This window comes from Saimiri boliviensis, chromosome 14, assembly GCF_048565385.1.
Source record: "Saimiri boliviensis isolate mSaiBol1 chromosome 14, mSaiBol1.pri, whole genome shotgun sequence".
In the NCBI taxonomy this organism is placed as follows: domain Eukaryota; kingdom Metazoa; phylum Chordata; class Mammalia; order Primates; family Cebidae; genus Saimiri; species Saimiri boliviensis.
This window is the reverse complement of record NC_133462.1, coordinates 2,632,156-2,651,344: the sequence shown is the minus strand read 5'-3', so window position 1 is coordinate 2,651,344 and position 19,189 is coordinate 2,632,156. Positions and strand designations below refer to the sequence as shown.

General features: G+C 52.2%; 1 protein-coding gene across 1 annotated transcript; it reads left to right on the top strand.

The window, feature by feature from the left end:
- Positions 1–558: 558 nt before the first annotated feature.
- GALP (galanin like peptide) lies at positions 559–15,527 on the top strand. The gene is made up of 5 exons (XM_003944047.4): positions 559–642; positions 5,466–5,514; positions 6,645–6,725; positions 8,394–8,469; positions 14,861–15,527. Exons 1-5 carry the CDS (start codon positions 559–561, stop codon positions 14,907–14,909), a joined length of 339 nt encoding a protein of 112 aa, XP_003944096.1. The 3' UTR covers positions 14,910–15,527.
- The last annotated feature ends 3,662 nt before the right edge of the window (positions 15,528–19,189 follow it).

The window sequence follows — 19,189 nt, the reverse complement described above, 5'->3', positions numbered from 1 at the left end:
ATGGGCAGATCCCTGGAGGTCAGGAGTTCGAGACCAGCCTGGCCAATGTGGTCAAACCTCCGTCTCTCCTAAAAATACAAAAATTAGCCGGACGTGGTGGTGGGCGCCTGAAATCCCAGCTACACAGGAGGCTGAGGCAGGAGGATCGCAGTGAGCCAAGATCATGCCATTGAACTCTAGCTTGGGCAACAGGAGGGAAACTCCATCTCAAAAACAAAACAAAACAAAACAAAAACCACAAGGGAGGGGAGATTGCAGGTGAAGGGTCCTACCCAAAAGGAAATCATCCAAGAGCACCGGGCATTTCTAGAGGTGATGAATAGATCTTAGCTCTGTGGTTGTGGCAATGACATCACGGCTGTCTGCACACGTCCCAACTCCTCAGGATGTATACATTAAATATGCATCATTTTTGTATCTCAATGATGCCTCCATAAAGCTAAAAATCAAATTCCTCTGTCCTTATCGGAAATGCACCTGGCCCCCAATTTGGAAAATGAGTGGTCACTCTCTCCTTGCAGTGTTCTGCGGCTGTAGGCACCTGTCACCCTGGCCTCGATGGCTCCCTCCGCCCCCCTGGCCCTCCTCCTGGTCCTCTTGCTGAGCCTGGCAGAGACTCCAGCATCCGCGCCTGCCCACCAGGTAGGTAATGCCTCCGCCTCCCTAAGCACCTCGGAAACAATGCCATCCCCAAATCCCTGCCCTCTGGGGAGAGTTTTAAAAAATGTTTCTGGCTTGCATCAGGGGTCCTGGAGAAGAAGCTGAAGTCCCGAAACTATGAGAAGAAAGACAGACACTGACTTCATCTTGGCTCTGGGGATAGAACAGAGAGTATGGGTGAAAAATACAAGGTCAGGGTTCAGGGCGCTCAAAGCTAAAACCTCCTCACACCAAGCATTGCCCAGAAATGCAAAAATATGCCTTCGGAGGCAGCTTCCTGTCACTCCTGTTTTTCAGCACCTCAGGATGTGTGAGAAGTAGCTAGAAGGCAACTTCAAGTAATACTGGGACCCTTCAGCCGGGTTGGGTGCCGCACACCTATAATCCCAGCACTTTGGGAGGCCGAGGCGGGCAGATCACCTGAGGTCAGGAGTTCGAGACCAGTCTGACCAATATGGTGAAACACCGTCTCTAATAAAAATATGCAATATTAATTAGCTGGACCTGGTGGCGCGTGCCTGTCATCCCAGGTACTTGGGAGGCTAAGGCAGGAGAATGTCTTGAACCCAGGAGGCGGGGGTTCCAGTAGCTGAGATCGCACCATCGCACTCCAGCCTGGGCAGCAAGAGTGAATTGCTGTTTCAAAAAAGAAAAGAAGAAGAAGAAAAAGTAATACTGGGACCCACCCCCAGGTTTCTAGTTGGGTGGGTACAGGGTAGGAGCTAGTTCTGGGATCACACTTTGTTGTTGTTGATTTTTTGTTTGTGTGTTTGTTTGAGATGGAGTCTCTGCCACCCAGGCTAAAGTGCAGTGGCTTGATCTCGGCTCACTGCAACCTCTACCTCTGAGGTTCCAGCAATTCTCCTGCCTCAGCCTCCCAAGTAGCTAGGATTACAGGTGCCTGCCACCACGCCTGGCTAATTTTTTGTATTTTTAAGAAGAGATGGTGTTCCACCGCGCTGGCCAGGCTGGTCTTGAACTCCTGACCTCCTGGCTTCAAGCGATCCGCCCACCTTGGCCTCCCAAAGCACTAGGATTACAGGTCTCAGCCATCGCACCCAGCCTGGGGCGACACTTTGAAAACCTCTGATTGCATACCTCCACAGTGTGGGCTGTTGATGCTGGGTTGAGTTTGAAATCCGGGATCTGCAATTTTCTCGCTGTGTGACTTCAGGCACGTTGCGTAACCTCTCTGGTCTCTGAATGGATCTTCTTCGTCCAGTTCCAGCACTATAAAAGTTAACGGCGTTAACTCAGATGGCAGACAGCTCTCATTATTTAGCCGACAGGAGTAAATAATTAAGAGATGTTGGTCTGGGGATACACCGTTTCAGTTGGATGGGAGAAATGAACATGGTGGCTGTTGTTAACAACAATGTGTTGTATACTTGAAAACTGCTAAGAGAGTAGATGGATGTTCGGTGTTCCTGCCACAGAAAGGACAAGCACATGACGTAATGCAGGCGGCAATGAACTTGATGGAGCCACTCCACAATGTGGACGTTATTTCCACACATGTTGTGCACCATGCCTGGATTTAAAAGGCAAATTTTCTCTGCCAATTAAAAAAAAAAAAAAAAGAGTCCAGGCACAGTGGTTCACCCCTGTAATTCCAGTACTTTCAGTGGCTAAGACTAGAGGATTGCTTGAGCCCAGGAATTGGAGACCAGCCTGGGCAACACAGTGAGACCCTCTATCACTTAAAAAAAAAAAAAAAAATTAATGGCCTGGTGTGATGGCTCACGCCTGTAATCCCAGCACTTTGGGAGGCCAAGGCAGGTGGATCACAAGGTCAACAGATTGATACCATCCTGACTAACACCGTGAAACCCTGTCTCTACTAAAAATACAAAAAAAATTAGCTGGGTGTGCTGGTGGCCACCTGTCGTCCCAGCTACTTGGGAGGCTGAGGCAGGGGAATCACTTGAACCCAGGAGGTGGAGGCTGCAGTGAGCTGAGACTGCGCCACTGCACTCCAGCCTGGGTGACAGAGTGAGAGTCTATTTAAAAAAAAAAAAAAATTAGCTGGGTATGGTCGTGTGTGACTGTAGTCCCAGCTACTCAGGAGGCTGAGGCATGAGAATTGCTTGAGCTCAGGAGGTTGAGGTTGCAATGAGCTGAGATGGTGCCGCTGCCCTCCAGCCTGGGCGAAAGAGCAAGACTCCGTGTCAAACAAAGAAATGACAAACAAACAGAAAAAGGACAGAAAAGAAAGAAAGAAAATCAAAGAAAGGAAAGGAATGCTGACCACTGCCACTAGAGAGGGGACCCAGGCTTGGCACCCGCTGCCCTGAGCTGGGACAGCAGCTCTCCTCTGTGCTGGCTGGGTCCTTGCCAGGGTATTTATTTCTCTGAACCCTCTTTTTTCCCATATAACTAAGGGATAACGGAATCCATCCTGTAGGGATGTTCAAGGAGTTTTGACAAGAGCTGATGGGCGTTGGCATTGCCTGAAACCCTTGATGTGCATTAGCTAATTTGACCCGCAATCCTTTGCCATTGTTTCTATTTTGCTACTTCCCATCTTACACGGTGGAACACCGTAGCGAAAATATTTGGTGCACATCCTCCTCAAGAGTCTGGACTCTACTGGCCTCACACGAGTGGAGGCTCAGGCTTGTAATCCCAGCATTTTGGGAGGCTGGGGCGGGCAGATCACCTGAGGTCAGGAGCTGGAGACCAGCCTAGACGACGTGGTGAAACCCCGTCTCTATTAAAAATACAAAAATTAGCTGGACATGGTGGCAGGTGCCTGTAGTCCCAGCTGCCTGGGAGGCTGAGGCAGGAGAATCACTTGAACCTCGGAGGCCGAGGTTGCAGTGAGCCGAGATAGCACCACAACACTCCAGCCTGGGCGACAGAGCGAGGTGTGAGACTCTACCTCAAAAAAAAAAAGTGTCTGTAATCTCTTTGGGTTTGAGTCCAGGGTGTGCTACTTAGCCTGTTGCAATTTGCTGAATCTTTCTGGGCCTCAATAGCTTCTTTCTAGTGAAGCTAATAGTAAAAGTTTTACCTACCAGGGTTGCTGGGAGGATTGCTAAATAAATATGTTAAGAGCCGGGAACTACAGCTGGGCTGCCGGGCATGCAACCTGTGGGGTTCCCTGGGTCCCGAGCTTGGTTGACTGTTCTTTTGTCACCAGCTTGAAATTCTAAATCCTTTTTTGAAGAATGGGCCCCATATTTTCTCTTTGCACTGGGCCCCACAGATTCCGTAGCCAGTCCTGCTTAGAATAGATGCTGGCATCGCGTAAGCCCACAGTAAATGTTGGGCAATATCATTCTCAAAGGGACTTGATCTATGAGCATATCCTACACAGGTAAAGAATTTACAGCGGTGCTTCTTTAAGCTTTATTATGGTATAATTAATACGCAAAAGATGGCTGGATGTGGTGGCTCCTGCCTAAGATCCCAGCACGTTGGCAGGGTGAGGCAGAAGGATGGCCTGAAGTCGGGAGTTTGAGACCAGCCTGAGCAACATGGAGAAACTCTCTCTACTAAAATTACAAAATTAGCCAGGCATGGTGGTACATGCCTATAATCCCAGCTACCCAGGAGGCTGAGGCAGGAGGATCACTTGAACCTGGGAGGTGGATGTTGTGGTGAGCTAAGATCGCACCATTGTACTCCAGCCTGGGCAGCAAGAGCAAAACTCCATCTCTAAAACAAAAAATTACAAAAAATGCACACACTGAACGTAAACATCTTGATAAGTCTGGAGCTATGCATACAGCCGTGACACCATCACTGCAGCCAAGGCACTGAATGTATCCATCACCACCTCCAGAAACGCCCCTGTGTTCTTGTGTGTTTGTGGATGTTTTGGTGAGAACACTTATCGTGAGATCTAGTTTCATATTTTTATTCACTTATTTATTGAGACAGGGTCTTGCTCTGTCACCCAGGCTGGAGTGCAGGGGTTCGATCATAGCTCACTGCGGCCACAAACTCCTGAGCTCAGGCGATCCTCTTACCTACAGGTGCATGCCACCATGCCTGGCTAATGTTTTATATTTTTTATTTTATTTTAGTTTTTGAGACAAAGTCTCACTCTGTTGCCCAGGCTGGAGTATAGTGGTGCAATCCTAGCTCACCGTAACCTCCACCTCCCGCATTCAAGCAATTCTCCTGCCTCAGCCTCCCCAGTAGCTGAGATTACACCCCACTAATTTTCTTCTTCTTAGTAGAGATGGGGTTTCTCCGTGTTGTCCAGGCTGGTCTCGAACTTCTGACCTCAGGTGAGCCGTCCACCTCAGCCTTCCAAAGTGCTGGGATTACAGGCGTGAGCCGCTGCGCCCGGCCTAATTTGCCTTTTTTTTAGAGGCAAAGTTTCACCACGTTGCCCAGGCTGGCCTCGAACTCCTGTTCTTGAACCATCCTTCTGCTTTGGCCTCCCCAAATGCTAGGATGACGGGCGTGAGCACCATGCCCAGCCTTAACATGTCTCTAAAGTGCCCCCCACCACATTGCTGGCTGCAGGGACAACGTGCCGGTGACCTCTAGCACTTGTTTATCCTGAATAACTGAAACTGTCCGTGTTAAAGAGCAATTCCCCATTTCTCTCCCCTCCAACCCCTGATAACCCCCTTCTCCTCTCACAGCAGAACCTTTTAAGCTTTCTTTCCAGGCGAAGTTGCTTTGTCTTAGGACGCCCTCAGTTTCCTCATCGGTGGACTGGGGATTAAAATGGACCTGCTCCACAGCCTAGCGGGAAGGTGGTATGCTGACCCACGTCACCCCGGACCTGTGGGACGCCTGCCACCCTTTCTGTCTGCCTGAGTCTTGATTTCTGCATCTCTATCCAGGGACGAGGAGGCTGGACCCTCAACAGTGCTGGCTACCTTCTGGGTCCCGGTGAGTGAGGCTGCTCTCAGCTCGCCATCCCTGGCCTGAGTCTGCCTGGTTGCTGCAGGCAGTGAGTTTGTGGTTTGTAAAGACCCTTACCCACATTCACTGAGACCCATGGGTTTATCTGCAGACCTGTCTCGAGGGTGAGTCTAGGCGGAGTGATGGGTGTGTGAACTTGAACCACAGTCTTGGGTGCAAATCCCAGCTCTGCTTGGTTTGCAACCTTCATCTCTCTCTCTCTCTCTCTCTTTTTCTGACAGAGTCTCACTCTGTCGCCCAGGCTGGAGTTCAATGGTACAATCTTGGCTCACTGCAACTTCCGTCTCCTGAGTTCAAGCAGCTCTCCTCCCTCAGCCTCCTGAGTAGCTGGGATTACAGGTGTCTGCCAACCCATGCCTGGCTTTTTTTTTTTTTTTTTTTTTTTTTTTTTTTTTTTTTGTATCTTTAGTAGAGATGGAGGTTTCATCATGTTGGTCAGGCTGGTCTTGAACTCCTGACCTTGTGATCTGCCTACCTTGGCCTCCCAAAGTGCTGGGATTACAGGCATGAGCCACTGCGCCCAGCTGCAGCCTTGATCTCTCCGTGCCTCCGTTTCCCATCTGTGACAGTGGTATAACGTTGGCCCTTGCATCCTAGAGTGTTACAAGGATTGAGTTATTAACAGAACAACAGCTGGTGTGTCGCAGGTACCGTGCAACGATGAGCTGCTATGCTTTTTTCTCTTTTCCTCCATTCGTCTCTCCCCATCTCCCCGCTTGCATCTTCCCCGGGCACTAGACCATGGCTGACTGGTGAGCATTAAATCCGTAAAAGACCGAGCTTCCCGTGGTGCTCAAGGTAGGTTTCAGCTTGAGCTTCATGCAGGGAAAACCCCGGCTCCAGAGACAGTGCGGCAGAGCAGAAGAACGTGGAGCCAGAGGCGGGTTCAAACCCGGCGCTGCCGTTAGCAGCAGCGTGATTTTCAGCGAGTGACCCCCCTCTCAGCCGCACCATTTCCCCACGGGTAGCTGGGGCAGTCAGCAGGCAGCCCGTCCTACAGCCTTGGTGGCCGCGCTGAGTCCGGGGAGCCGTGCTGCGGCATCGCTGGATCGCTACTTCACCGACCGCCTGCTCTTGCTCTCTCCTCCCCGATCCAGTCCTCCACCTTCCCCAGACGGGTGACCAAGACCGGGAGAGGGAGGCCGCCCTGGAGATCCTGGACCTATGGAAGGCCATCGGTGAGTGAACGGGGACGCAGACGTCTTCTCCGGCGTCCTTCTCTGCTGGCTCTCTACTGGCTTTGGAAACGGGTGCATGGGAGCCCCGGCCCTCGCCCTGTCACTTGCTATGTGGGGAAGCTCAGCAGGTGATGCCTCTCCTTCACACTTCTGTGCCGTCACCTGGAGCCCGAGCGTAGTTTAATGCCCTTCTGTCACCAACTTGAAAGTCTGAATCGTTTCTGAGCCACGGGCCCCACACTTCCTCTTTGCATTAGGCCTCGCCAAATTCCTCCGATTTGAAATGTATAAACAGAATAACCCCGGGGTTTAGTTGTATGACTCGGTGAGAAAATGCACATGCGTTTCCTGGAAGTGTCTGACGTATGGGAGAAAGGAAGTGGGTTGGCTGGACGCGGTGGCTCACGCCTCTAATCCCAGCACGTTGGGAGGCCACGGCAGGTAGATCACCTGAGTCAGGAGTTCAAAACCAGCCTGGCCAACATGGTGGAACACCGTCTACTAAAAATACAAGTATCAGCCGGGCGTGGTGACGGACACCTGTAATCGAGCTACTCAGGACGCTGAGGCAGGAGAATCACTTGAACCCGGGACATGGAGGTTGCAGTGAGCCAAGGTGGAGCCATTGCACTCCAGCCTGGGTGACACAGAGAGGCTCCATCTCAAAAAAGAAAGAGAAAAAGAAAAAGAAATGAATTGGGTCATGGCTGTTAGAATCAATACTGATCCTGGCAATCTCCCTGTCCGCCATGTCTCTTCCTATCTCTAGTCCCATTATCCTGTCTTCTCAGGTGACCAAATTCTCTTTCTGGGGTGCTCCTCTCCTTCCCATTCTACATCTCGAAGGACCGAATTGCAGAGTTCGGAGGGGTGTGGACACTTGAATGTGCACACTGTGAAGGCCACACGTGGCTTCAACTAAGCCTCCCCATCCTTGTCCCCAACACCGGTGGGAAATGAAGAGAGTTGAGGGCATGGCTTCTCCACTCGGGCACAACTGGTGTTTGGGGCTGGATAATTCTCTGGCATGGGGCCAGTCCTGTGCATTACAGGATGTTTACAGTGTCTGTGGGTTCTACTCCTAACACACTGGTCACAGTCCTTCTTCCCAAGTTGGTTTGGTTTTTTTTTTTTTTTTTTTTTTTGGAGACAGAGTCTCTCTCTGTTTGTTCAGGCTGGAGTGCAGCGGCACGATCTCGGCTCCCTGCAAACTCTGCCTCCTGGGTTCAAGTGATTCTCCTGCCTCCGACTCCTGAGTAGCTGGGATCACAGGCATCCACCACCACGCCTGGCTAATTTTGTATTTTTAGTAGAGATGGGGTTTCACCGTGTGGGCCAGGCTGGTCTCGAACCACTAACCTTAGGTGATCCGCCCGCCTTCGCCTCCCAAAGTGCTGGGATTACAAGTGTGAGCCACTGCACCTGGCCTTACATGTGCAGGTTTTGTTATATAGGAAAACGTGTGTCCTGGGGGTTTGTTGTACAGATTATTGCATCACCCGGGTACTAAGCCGAGTGTGCAGTCGGCTCTTTCCTGCTCCTCTCTCTCCTCGCCTCACCCCCATCAGGTGGGCCCAGTGTCTGTTGCTCCCTCTGCATGTCCGTGCGTTCTCCTCATTTAGCGCCCACTGAGGAGTGAGAACGTGACTGCTGTGTTTGTGTTTGTAGACCGGCTTCCCTATGCCCGCCCTCAGCAGGTCTCCAGCAGGAGTCGGATGCAGACGTTCGCCCAGCCAGAGACTGGAGGGAAAGCCAGGAAACGCGGAGGAGAGAGGGAGACAGCAGAAGCGGACCCAGGACGGGCAGGCAGGGCTTGGAGGGGAAAGGAAAGAAGCGGGGGGACCGGGAGGCAGCCAGGGACCTCCTCAGTATAACCACAGCCTCCACCCGGTCCGCCCACGGTCACGCACAGCCCTACCGGTCAGCTCACCGTCACACACGGCCCCTACCCGGTCCGCTCACCCTCACACGCATCCCCTACCTGGTCCGGTCACCATCACACAAGGCCCCTACCCGGTCCGCTCACTGTCACACACAGCCTCTACCTGGTCCGCTCACCCTCACACACATACCGTACCCCGTCCCCTCACCGTCACACACGGCCCCTACCCCGTCCACTCACCCTCAGACAGACCCTACCCCGTCCACTCACCCTCACACACAGCCATACACTGTACACTCACCCTAACAAACAGCCCCTACCCCGTCCACTGACGCTCACACACAGCCCCTACCCCGTCCACTCACACTGACACACAGACCCTGCCCCGTCCACTCACCCTCACATACAGACCCTACCCGTCCACTCACCCTCACACACAGACCCTACCCCGTCCACTCACCCTCACACACAGACCCTACCCCGTCCACTCACCCTCACACGCATCCCCTTCCCTGTCCCCTCACCATCACACACAGACCCTACCCCGTCCACTCACCCTCACGTAAGGCCCCTACCCCGTCCACTCACCCTCACACGCATGCCCTACCCTGTCCACTCATCCGGACACACAGACACTTCCCCGTCCACTCAACCCTCACACAAGGCCCCTACCCCATCCACTCACCCTCACACACATCCCCTTCCCCGTCCACTCAACCTCACACGCATGCCCTACCCTGTCCACTCACCCTCACACACAGACCCTACCCCGTCCACTCACCCTCACACACAGACCCTACCCCGTCCACTCACACTCACACACAGACCCTACCCTTCCACTCACCATCACATGCATCCCCTACCCAGTCCACACAGCCTCACACACAGATACTACCCCGTCCACTCACCCTCAGACAAGGCCCCTACCCCGTCCACTCACCCTCACACACAGACCCTACCTCGTTCACTCACCCTCAAACACAGACCCTACCCCGTCGACTCACCCTCACACACAGACCCTACCCCGTCCACTCATCCTCACATACAGGCACTACCCCATCCACTCACCCACACACACAGACCCTACCCCGTCCAATCACCCTCACACGCATCCCCTACCCTGTCCACACACCCTCACACAGAAACTCTACCCATCCACTCATCCTCACACACAGACCCTTCCCCATCCATTCACCCTCACACAAGGCCCCTACCCTGTCCACTCACACTCACACACAGACCCTACCCTGTCCACTCACCCTCACATGCATCCCCTACCCCGTCCACTCACCCTCACACGCATCCCCTACCCCGTCCACTCACCCTCACACGCATCCACTACCCTGTCTACCATTCCTCACACACAGACACTTCCCCGTCCACTCACCCTCACACAAGGCCCCTACCCCGTCCACTTACCCTCACACACAGCCCTACCCCACCCACTCACCCTCACACACAGACTCCACCCCATCCACTCACCCTCACACACAGACCCTACCCCGTCCACTCACCCTAACACACAGACCATACCCCGTCCACTCACGCTCTCACACAGACCCTACCCTTCCACTCACCATCACACGCATCCCCTACCCCGTCCACTCACGCTCACACGCATTCCCTACCCCATCCACACACCCTCACACACAGATCCTACCCCGTCGACTCACCCTCAGACAAGGCCCATACTCCGTCCACTCACCCTCACACACAGACCCTACCTCATCCACTCACCCTCACACACAGACCCTACCCCGTCCACTCACCCTCACATACAGACCCTACCGCGTCCACTCACCCTCACACACAGACTCTACCCCGTCCACTCACCCTCACACGCATCCCCTACCCCATCCACTCACCATCACATGCATCCCCTACCGCATCCACTCACCCTGACAAACAGACCCTAACCCATAGACTCACCGTCACACTCAGACCTTACCCCGTCCACTCACCCTCACACACAGACCCTACCCCATCCACTCACCCTCACACAGAGACCCTACCAGGTCCACTCACCCTCACACACAGCCCTACCGCGTCCACTCACCCTCACACAAGGCCCCTACCCCATCCAATCACCCTCACACACATCCCCTACACCGTCCACTCACCCTTACACACAGACCCTACCCCGTCCACTCACCCTCACACACAGCCCTACCCTGTCCACTCACCCTAACACAAGGCCCTACCCCGTCCACTCACCCTCACACGCATCCCCTACCCCGTCCACTCCCCTCATGCACAGACCCTACCCCGTCCACTCACCCTCACACACATCCCCTACGCCGTCCACTAACCCTCACACACAGAACCTACCTCGTCCACTCACCCTGACCCACAGACCCTACCGCATCCACTGACCCTCACACACATCCCCTACCCCCTCCACACACCCTCACAAACATCTTGTACCCCGTCCAATCACCATCACACACAGCCTTACCCCGTCGACTCACCATCACACACAGCCCCTACCCCGTCCACTTACCCTCACACGCATCCCCTACCCTGTCCAATCTCCCTCACACACAGACCCTACGCCGTCCACTGACCCTCACACACAGCCAGAGCCCGTCCACTCACCCTCACACGGATCCCGTACCCCGTCCACTCACCCTCACACACAGACCCTACCCCGTACACTCACCCTCACACACAGACCCTACCCTGTCGACTCACCCTCACACGCATCCCCTACACTGTCCACTCACCTTCACACGCATCCCCTACCTTGTCAATTCACCCTTACACTCAGTCCCTACCCCGTCCACTCACTGTCACACGCAGACCCTACCCCGTCCACTCAGCCTCACACAAGGCCCCTACCCCGTCCACTCACCCTCGAACACAGCCCTACCCCATCCACTCACCCTCAGACACAGACCCTACCCCGTCCACTCACCCTCACACACAGACCCTAGCCTGTGCAATCACCCTAACATGCATTCCCTACCCCGTTCACTCACCCTCACATATGGCTCCTACCCCTTCCACTCACCCTCACACACATCCCCAACCCCGTCCACTCACCCTGACACATGGACCCTACCCCGTGCACTCACCCTCACACACATCCATTACCCCATGCACTCACCCTCACACAAGGCCCGTACCTCGTTTCCCACATGCATCCCCTACCCCGTCCACTCACCCTCACACACAGAACCTATCCCGTCCACTCACCCTCACACACAGAGCCTACCCCGTCCACTCACCCTCACACGCATCTTCTACCCTGTCCACTCACCCTCACACACAGCCCTACCCCCCACTCACCCTCACACGCATCCCCTACCCTGTCCACTGACCCTCACACGCAGCCCCTACCCGGTCCGCTTACCCTCACACATAGAGCCTACCCCGTCCAGTCACCGTCACACACAGCCCTACCCCATCAACTCACCCTCACACACATCCCCTACCCCGTCCACTCACCCTCGCACACAGCCCTACCCCGTCCATTCACCCTCACACGCATCGCCTACCCGGTCTGCTGACCCTCACACACAGACCCTACCCCATCCACTCACCCTCACACACATCTCGTACCCCATCCACTCACCCTCACAGGCATCCCCTACCCCGTCCACTCACCCTCACACGCATCCCCTACCCTGTCCACTCATCCTCACACACAGACCCTTCCCCGTCCACTCACCCTCACACACAGCCGTACCCCATCCACTTACCCTCACACACAGACCCTACCCCGTCCACTCACCCTCACACACAGACCCTGCCCCGTCCACTCACCCTCACACAGACCATACCCCATCCACTCATGCTCACACACAGACCCTACCCTTCCACTCACCATCACACGCATCCTCTACCCCGTCCACTCACCGTCACACACAGATCCTACCCCGTCCACTCACCCTCAGACAAGTCCCCTACCCCGTCCACTCACCCTCACACGCATCCCCTACCTCGTCCACTCACCCTCACACACAGATCCTACCCCGTCCACTCACCCTCAGACAAGTCCCCTACCCCGTCCACTCACCCTCACAAACAGACCCTACCTCGTCCACTCACCCTCACACACAGACCCTACCCCGTCCACTCACCCTCACACACAGACCCTACCTCGTCCACTCACCGTCACACACAGATCCTACCCCGTCCACTCACCCTCAGACAAGTCCCCTACCCCGTCCACTCACCCTCACAAACAGACCCTACCTCGTCCACTCACCCTCACACACAGACCCTACCCCGTCCACTCACCCTCACACGCATCACCTACCCCATCCACTAACCCTGACAAACAGACCCTACCCCGTAGACTCACCCTCACACACAGACACTACCCCATCCACTCACGCTCACACAGAGACCCTACCCCGTTCACTCACCCTCACACACAGCCCTACCGTGTCCACTCACCCTCACTCAAGGACCCTACCCCGTCCAATCACCCTCACACACTTCCCCTACCCCGTCCACTCACCATCACACACAGACCCTACCCCGTCCACTAACCCTCACACACAGCCCTACCCCGTCCACTCATCCGAAACTGAATCCCCATCCTGGCCCGACTGCTCCCTTCAACTCTGTTCCTTCACCTCCGTTCCCGCCTCCTGGTCCAGCTCTCACCTCCCAGTCTCTATCCAGCACTTCCACAGTTAGGACATCACACCCAGCCTTGATCTTCTCCAGTGTCACCCCCAAGCTTAGCCTTAGCTATGACATCAACCTCAAACCCCACACTTTGACCTCATGGTTCACTTCCAACACCAAGCTCTCTCCTAAATAAGACCTTCATTTCCTGCATTGTCTTTTTTTTTTTTTTTTTTTTTTTAATGTGGAGTCTTACTCTGTCACCCAGGCTGGCATGAAGTGGCATGACCTTGGCTCACTGCAACTTCTGCTTCCTGGATTCAAGCGACTCTCCTGCCTCAGCCTCCTGAGTATCTGGAATTATGTGCACCTCCCGCCACACCTGGCTAATTTTTGTATTTTTAGTCGAGATGGGGTTTCGCCATGTTGGCCAATCTCAAACTCCTGACTTCATAATCCACTTGCCTTGGCCTCCAAAAGTTCAGGGATTACAGGCATGAGCCACTGCTCCTGGCCTATATGAGTGGGGACCTTTGTATTGTTCACTGCCTAGCACAATGCATGACACATAGTAGGTACTTCGTGAATATTTGTTAAATGAATGAATTAAATTATCCAAACACAGCCTTCAGCTGCCCTGTTCCCACCCAGTCATGAGCTCAGCAGAGGCCCCAACCACTGCTTTTCCAGGTTTCCTTTAGTTGGGCTTTCACCCCAATCCCATCTCCTTCTTCAACCCTAACCCAATTCTTGGAAACACTATGTCCTTATTTCAGCTCCAGTAATTGATTTCAAAAGCAGGTACTGAGCAATGCTGGATATAATACACTCCCTGAATGCACTAATTTCCACCTCACCTCAAGTACATTCTGACTCTTGGAAACACCCACCACCACCTTCTTAAAATGGGGACGGAAAGAGAAGATATGTGGGTAGATGAAAGTAAAGGAAAGGGCCAGGTGCAGTGGCTCAGGCCTGTAATCCCAGCGCTTTGGGGGGCTGAGGCGGTTGGTTCACCTGAGGTCAGGAGTTCAAGACCAGCCCGGCCAACATGGTGAGAGCCCATCTCTACTAAAAATACAAAAATTAGCCAGGTGCGTTGGCTCACGCCTGTAAGTCCAGCACTTTGGGAGGCCGAGGCGGGTGGATCACAAAGTCAGGAGTTCAAGACCATCCTGGCCAACGTGGTGAAACCCTGTCTCCACTAAAAATACAAAAATTAGCCGGATGTGGTGGGCGCCTGTAATCCCAGCTACTTGGGAGTCTGAGGCAGGAGAATCGCTTGAAACCGGGAGGTGGAGGTTGCAGTGAGCCGAGATCACGACACTGCATGACAGCCTGGCAACAGAGTGAGACTCCATCTCAAAAAATAAATAAATAAATAAATTAGCAGGGTGTGATGGCAGGCGCCTGTATTGTTAACTATTTGACAGGCTGATGTGGGAGAATCACGCCGAGATCATGCCACTGCACTGCAGCCTGGTGAAAGAGCAAGACTCCACGTAAAAATAAAAATAAATAAACAAATAGGAAAAAGAAAGAGAGAGGGAAGAGAAGAGCCTGTCGGATCAGATGACCGAAAGAGATCTTCCTCTCCAGTTTCATTCCCAACCTCAAGAACCTGATTTGGGGAGCGATAGTGAGAAAAAACAAAGTTCACCTCCTTTTCTCCCACAGATCTGGGCATGCTCCGTGAGAACATTCCCCAGGAGGAGGGTGCCTGAAGTCACAGATAGCTACAAACCCCCGTTCCTGTCCTCCCTCTCCAGCTCCTTCTGTTCTCTCCAAAACCTTTTCTAGGTACCCCATGCGGAGACTGAGATCCTCAAGTTAAGTACTTGGGCCTCATGAAGACATTGGGAAGCCTTTGCCTTACTCTAAAAAATTTCTGGAGTGTCTTAGGTTTTATTGATTCATTCTTGGAATCCGTATAACGTGTTGTTAATGAACCAATAGTAATTTGAGGACTGTTTGGACGATTCTGGGGTAATAAGGGAATATTCCTGCAACACATTTAAAGTAATTGTGTTCTTTCAAATCATTCTAATTATAACATGAGCTATTGAATAATACAAATAACCCTCTTAAGAAGGCGTCCCCAAACTTTTTACACAGGGGGCCAGTTCACTGTCCCTCAGACCGTTGGAGGGCCGCCACACACTGTGCTCCTCTCACTGACCACCAATGAAAGAGGTGCCCCTTCCTGAAGTGTGGCGGGGGGGCGGATAAATGGCCTCAGGGGGCCGCATGCGGCCTGCCAGCCATAGTTTGGGGACGTCTGCTCTTAAGTCTGAGAGTCTATGTCTTGACTTGAAAACATTCTTCAAAGTAGCATACTTTTATCCATGTGAGTCTCCTCCAGAAATAAAGAGAGGCAGTTTGAAGCAGAATGGAGAGAATAAAATATCTCTTGTCAAGTCGTCTGTTTGTTTCCTTTTAATTAGTCTGGGAATTTTGTTTTCTTTTATTCTTTTTTTTTTTTTTTTTTTTTTTTTGAGACGGAGTTTCACTCCTGTTACCCAGGCTGGAGTGCAATGGCACGAACTCGGCTCACCGCAACCTCCGCCTCCTGGGTTCAGGCAATTCTCCTGCCTCAGCCTCCTGAGTAGCTGGGATTACAGGCACGCGCCACCATGCCCAGCTAATTTTTTGTATTTTTAGTAGAGACGGGGTTTCACCATGTTGACCAGGATGGTCTCGATCTCTTGACCTTGTGATCCACCCGCCTCGGCCTCCCAAAGTGCTGGGATTACAGGCTTGAGCCACCGCGCCCAGCCCTTTTTTTTTTTTTTTTTTTGAGACAGAGTCTCACTCCGCCACCCAGGTTCAACGATTCTCCTGCCTCAGCTTCCCGAGTAGCTGGGACTATACGCATAGTCTGGGAATTTTTTTTAGGGGTAGCAAAATCCAGGATGACAGAGTCAGGTGTGGGACTGGGAAAATACAACTTATTGGAGGGAATAGATTTTGGATTATTGTTCTACTGAAAGTTTTACTTTCATTTTGGGTTTGAGGATTCACAGGCAAAAGAAACCACAATGCTACACTCAAACGCAGTTAAAAGAAAAGTTTAGCCAGACACGGTGGCTCACGCCTGTAATCCCAGCACTATGGGAGGCCAAGGTGGGCGGCTCATGAGGTCAGGAGTTAGAAACCAGCCTGGCCAACAAGGTGAAACCCCGTCTCTACTAAAAATACAAAAATTAGTTGGGCGTGGTGGTGGGCGCCTGCAATCCCAGCTACTCAGGAGGCTGAGGCAGGAGAATCATTTCAACCTGGCAGGCAGAGGTTGCAGTGAGCTGAGATGGCACCATTGTACTCAGCCTGGGTGACCAAAAAAAAAAATTTAATGATCAAAACTTTGCAGAAGAGTATAATGGTTAACTTAGCAAAGGCTAACGCAGGAGAACACACACGCACACACACGTATGTACATCCCACTTCACTCAGAGCAAGAGCCACAGTCCTCAGGATGTACTCACAGACTCATTCCATAGGGACCTGCCTCCCTGCCTCTCTTGCCTCCTCTCCCAGCTGCTCTTTGCTGGCTGGGTTCAAGTTTGTACTGAACTTGTGCGGATCTCTGAAGACCTGCCCCCAGCCTGGCACCTGTGCCACCCCTCCCTCTCCCTGAACCCTCTTCTTCCAAATGCTTTTATGGCTCAAGTTCTTTCTCCTTCAGTTCCTTATTCAGATTTGTTTTTTTCTTTACACCACCCCCAACCAACACGCTGAAAATTCCACGCGCCTAGCCCTCCTAGCCCTCATCCGTCTCTGCTTTCATTTCTCTCCATAACATTTAACACCATGTGACATACTATCTATCTTAACGCTTTCTTTTTTTGAGATGGAGTCTCGCTTTGTCTCCCAGGCTGGAGTGCAGTGGTGCAATCTGGGGTCACTGCAACCTCCGCCTCCTGGATTCAAGTGTTCAAGTCATTCTCCTGCCCCAGATTCCTGAGTAGCTGGGATTACAGGTAACTGCCACCAGGCCTGGCTAATTTCTGTATTTTTAGTAGACACAGGGTTTCACCATATTGGCCAGGCTGGTCTCGAACTCCTAACCTCAAGTGATCTGCCTGCCTCAGCCTCCCAAAGTGCTGGGATTACAGGCGTGAGCCACTGCATCCGGCCAAAGACTTTTATTATTTTTTCTTTTTTCATGACTACTTCTGTGCCAGACTTTTCTTAAAAGAATGGGATGTCCTGCCTCCTGGTTCCCTTTGCAGTGCCTTCCTGCCAGCCCTGGCTGCCTCTGTGGCTGCTGTTGAGGCTGGCATAGGCTTTATCTTGTTGACATCACTGTATTTCAGGGCTCTTTGTTATATCAGCTTAGCCTGTAGGAATGTTCCAGATAATGAGGTGGAGGCCCCGAGCTTCCGGTCAGTTTACCTGGCAGCCATCATTCCTGAGAGGCCATCTGCAAACAATCCAGTAAGCTGTCCCAGTTGAACCCAGCCTCCTAGCCAGAGCCAGCAAGACACCAGGCATGTGAGTGAAGCTACCTTGGACCCTCCAAATCAGTCCGCCCACCAGCTGAATACTGCTGGTGGCCTCTGTCAAAAGTCACATGGAACAGAAGACTTGTGCAACCAAGCGCTGCCTGAATTCCTGACCTGCAAACTCATGATATGTAATAAAATTGTTGTTTAAAGCCAGTTAGGCAGCAACAGAGTCCTCAAATAGGCATTGCTGGGCCGGGCATGGTGGCTCATGCCTGTATTCTCAGCACTTTGGGAGGCTGAGGCGGGCAGATCACCTGAGGTCAGGAGTTCAAGATCAGCCTGGCCAACATGATGAAACCCAATCTGGAAAAAAAAAAAAAAAAGGCATTGCTAATATCAAACAGAAGATAACCTAAAGCAAAAGGCATTAATGGGGAAAAAAGGGAGGTTTTTCATTATTCATACAAAATAATGGAAAAGTTCCACCAGGAATTTTTGGGGTGTGTGTGTGTGTGTGTGTGTGTGTGTGATTGTTGTTTTGTTTTTTGTTTGTTTGTTTGAGATGGAGTCTCATTCTGTCACCCAGGCTGGAGTGCCACAATGTGATCTTGGCTCACTGCAACCTCTACATCCCAGATTCAAGTGATTCTCCTGCCTCAGTCTCTCAAGGAGCTGAGCTTATAGGCGCCCACCACCATGCCTGGCTGTTGTTTGTATTTTTAGTAGAGATGGGGTTTCACCCTGTTGGCCAGGCTGGTCTTAAACTCCTGACCTCAATGGAACCACCTGCCTCGGTCTCCCAAAGTGCTGGGATTACAGGTGTGAGTGAGCATGCTCAACCTCCATCAGGAATTTATAACACTTATGAACTTAAATGATGCTAACAACAATAGCTTTAAAATATGTTAAAAAAAAAAAAAAAAAAGAACAAAGATCAAAATGAATGAACTAATGAACAGAGAACAGCTCAGATATCCAGAAATTAGAATTAAGGACCCTCTCATCAGGTAACTAGAGGAATTTAAAATTGTATTAGTCTTGTTCAGGCTTCAGGAGGAATGGTAGGCCTCTGACCAACAAATGATCCCATGTGGGATACGTGGCTAATGGAAAGTAAGCACCCACCAGTCCTGAGCAACTTCAGGTCGGAAAGGGAGTGTGCTAGGGAACTTCTCAGACCTTGGGAATCTGGCCAGTTCTCTAGGTTTCAGAACGTCCTGAGACATACAAAGCAAAAGCTTAAGCGTTTTGAATAAACCTTTAGAGCTGCGTATTCGCACATGGCTGATAACTTCAGCTAGTGGCTTAATAATAAGCTGGGACCCTCCGACTGCTCTCTGAAGTATCACCCGTGGAGGGCATACACTGCCAAGGACCCGTTCCAACTGGGATTCCAGAAGGCTGTTTCCAGGACTTCCCAGCACTGCTTGATCTGGATGTAGGTATTCTCCCCAGCTTGGTTAATACACATGTATGTAGCCTGGGAGCGGTGGCTCATGCCTGTAATCCCAGCAGGCGTGATGATGTGGGGATGTGGGGATCACAAGGTCAGGGGTTCA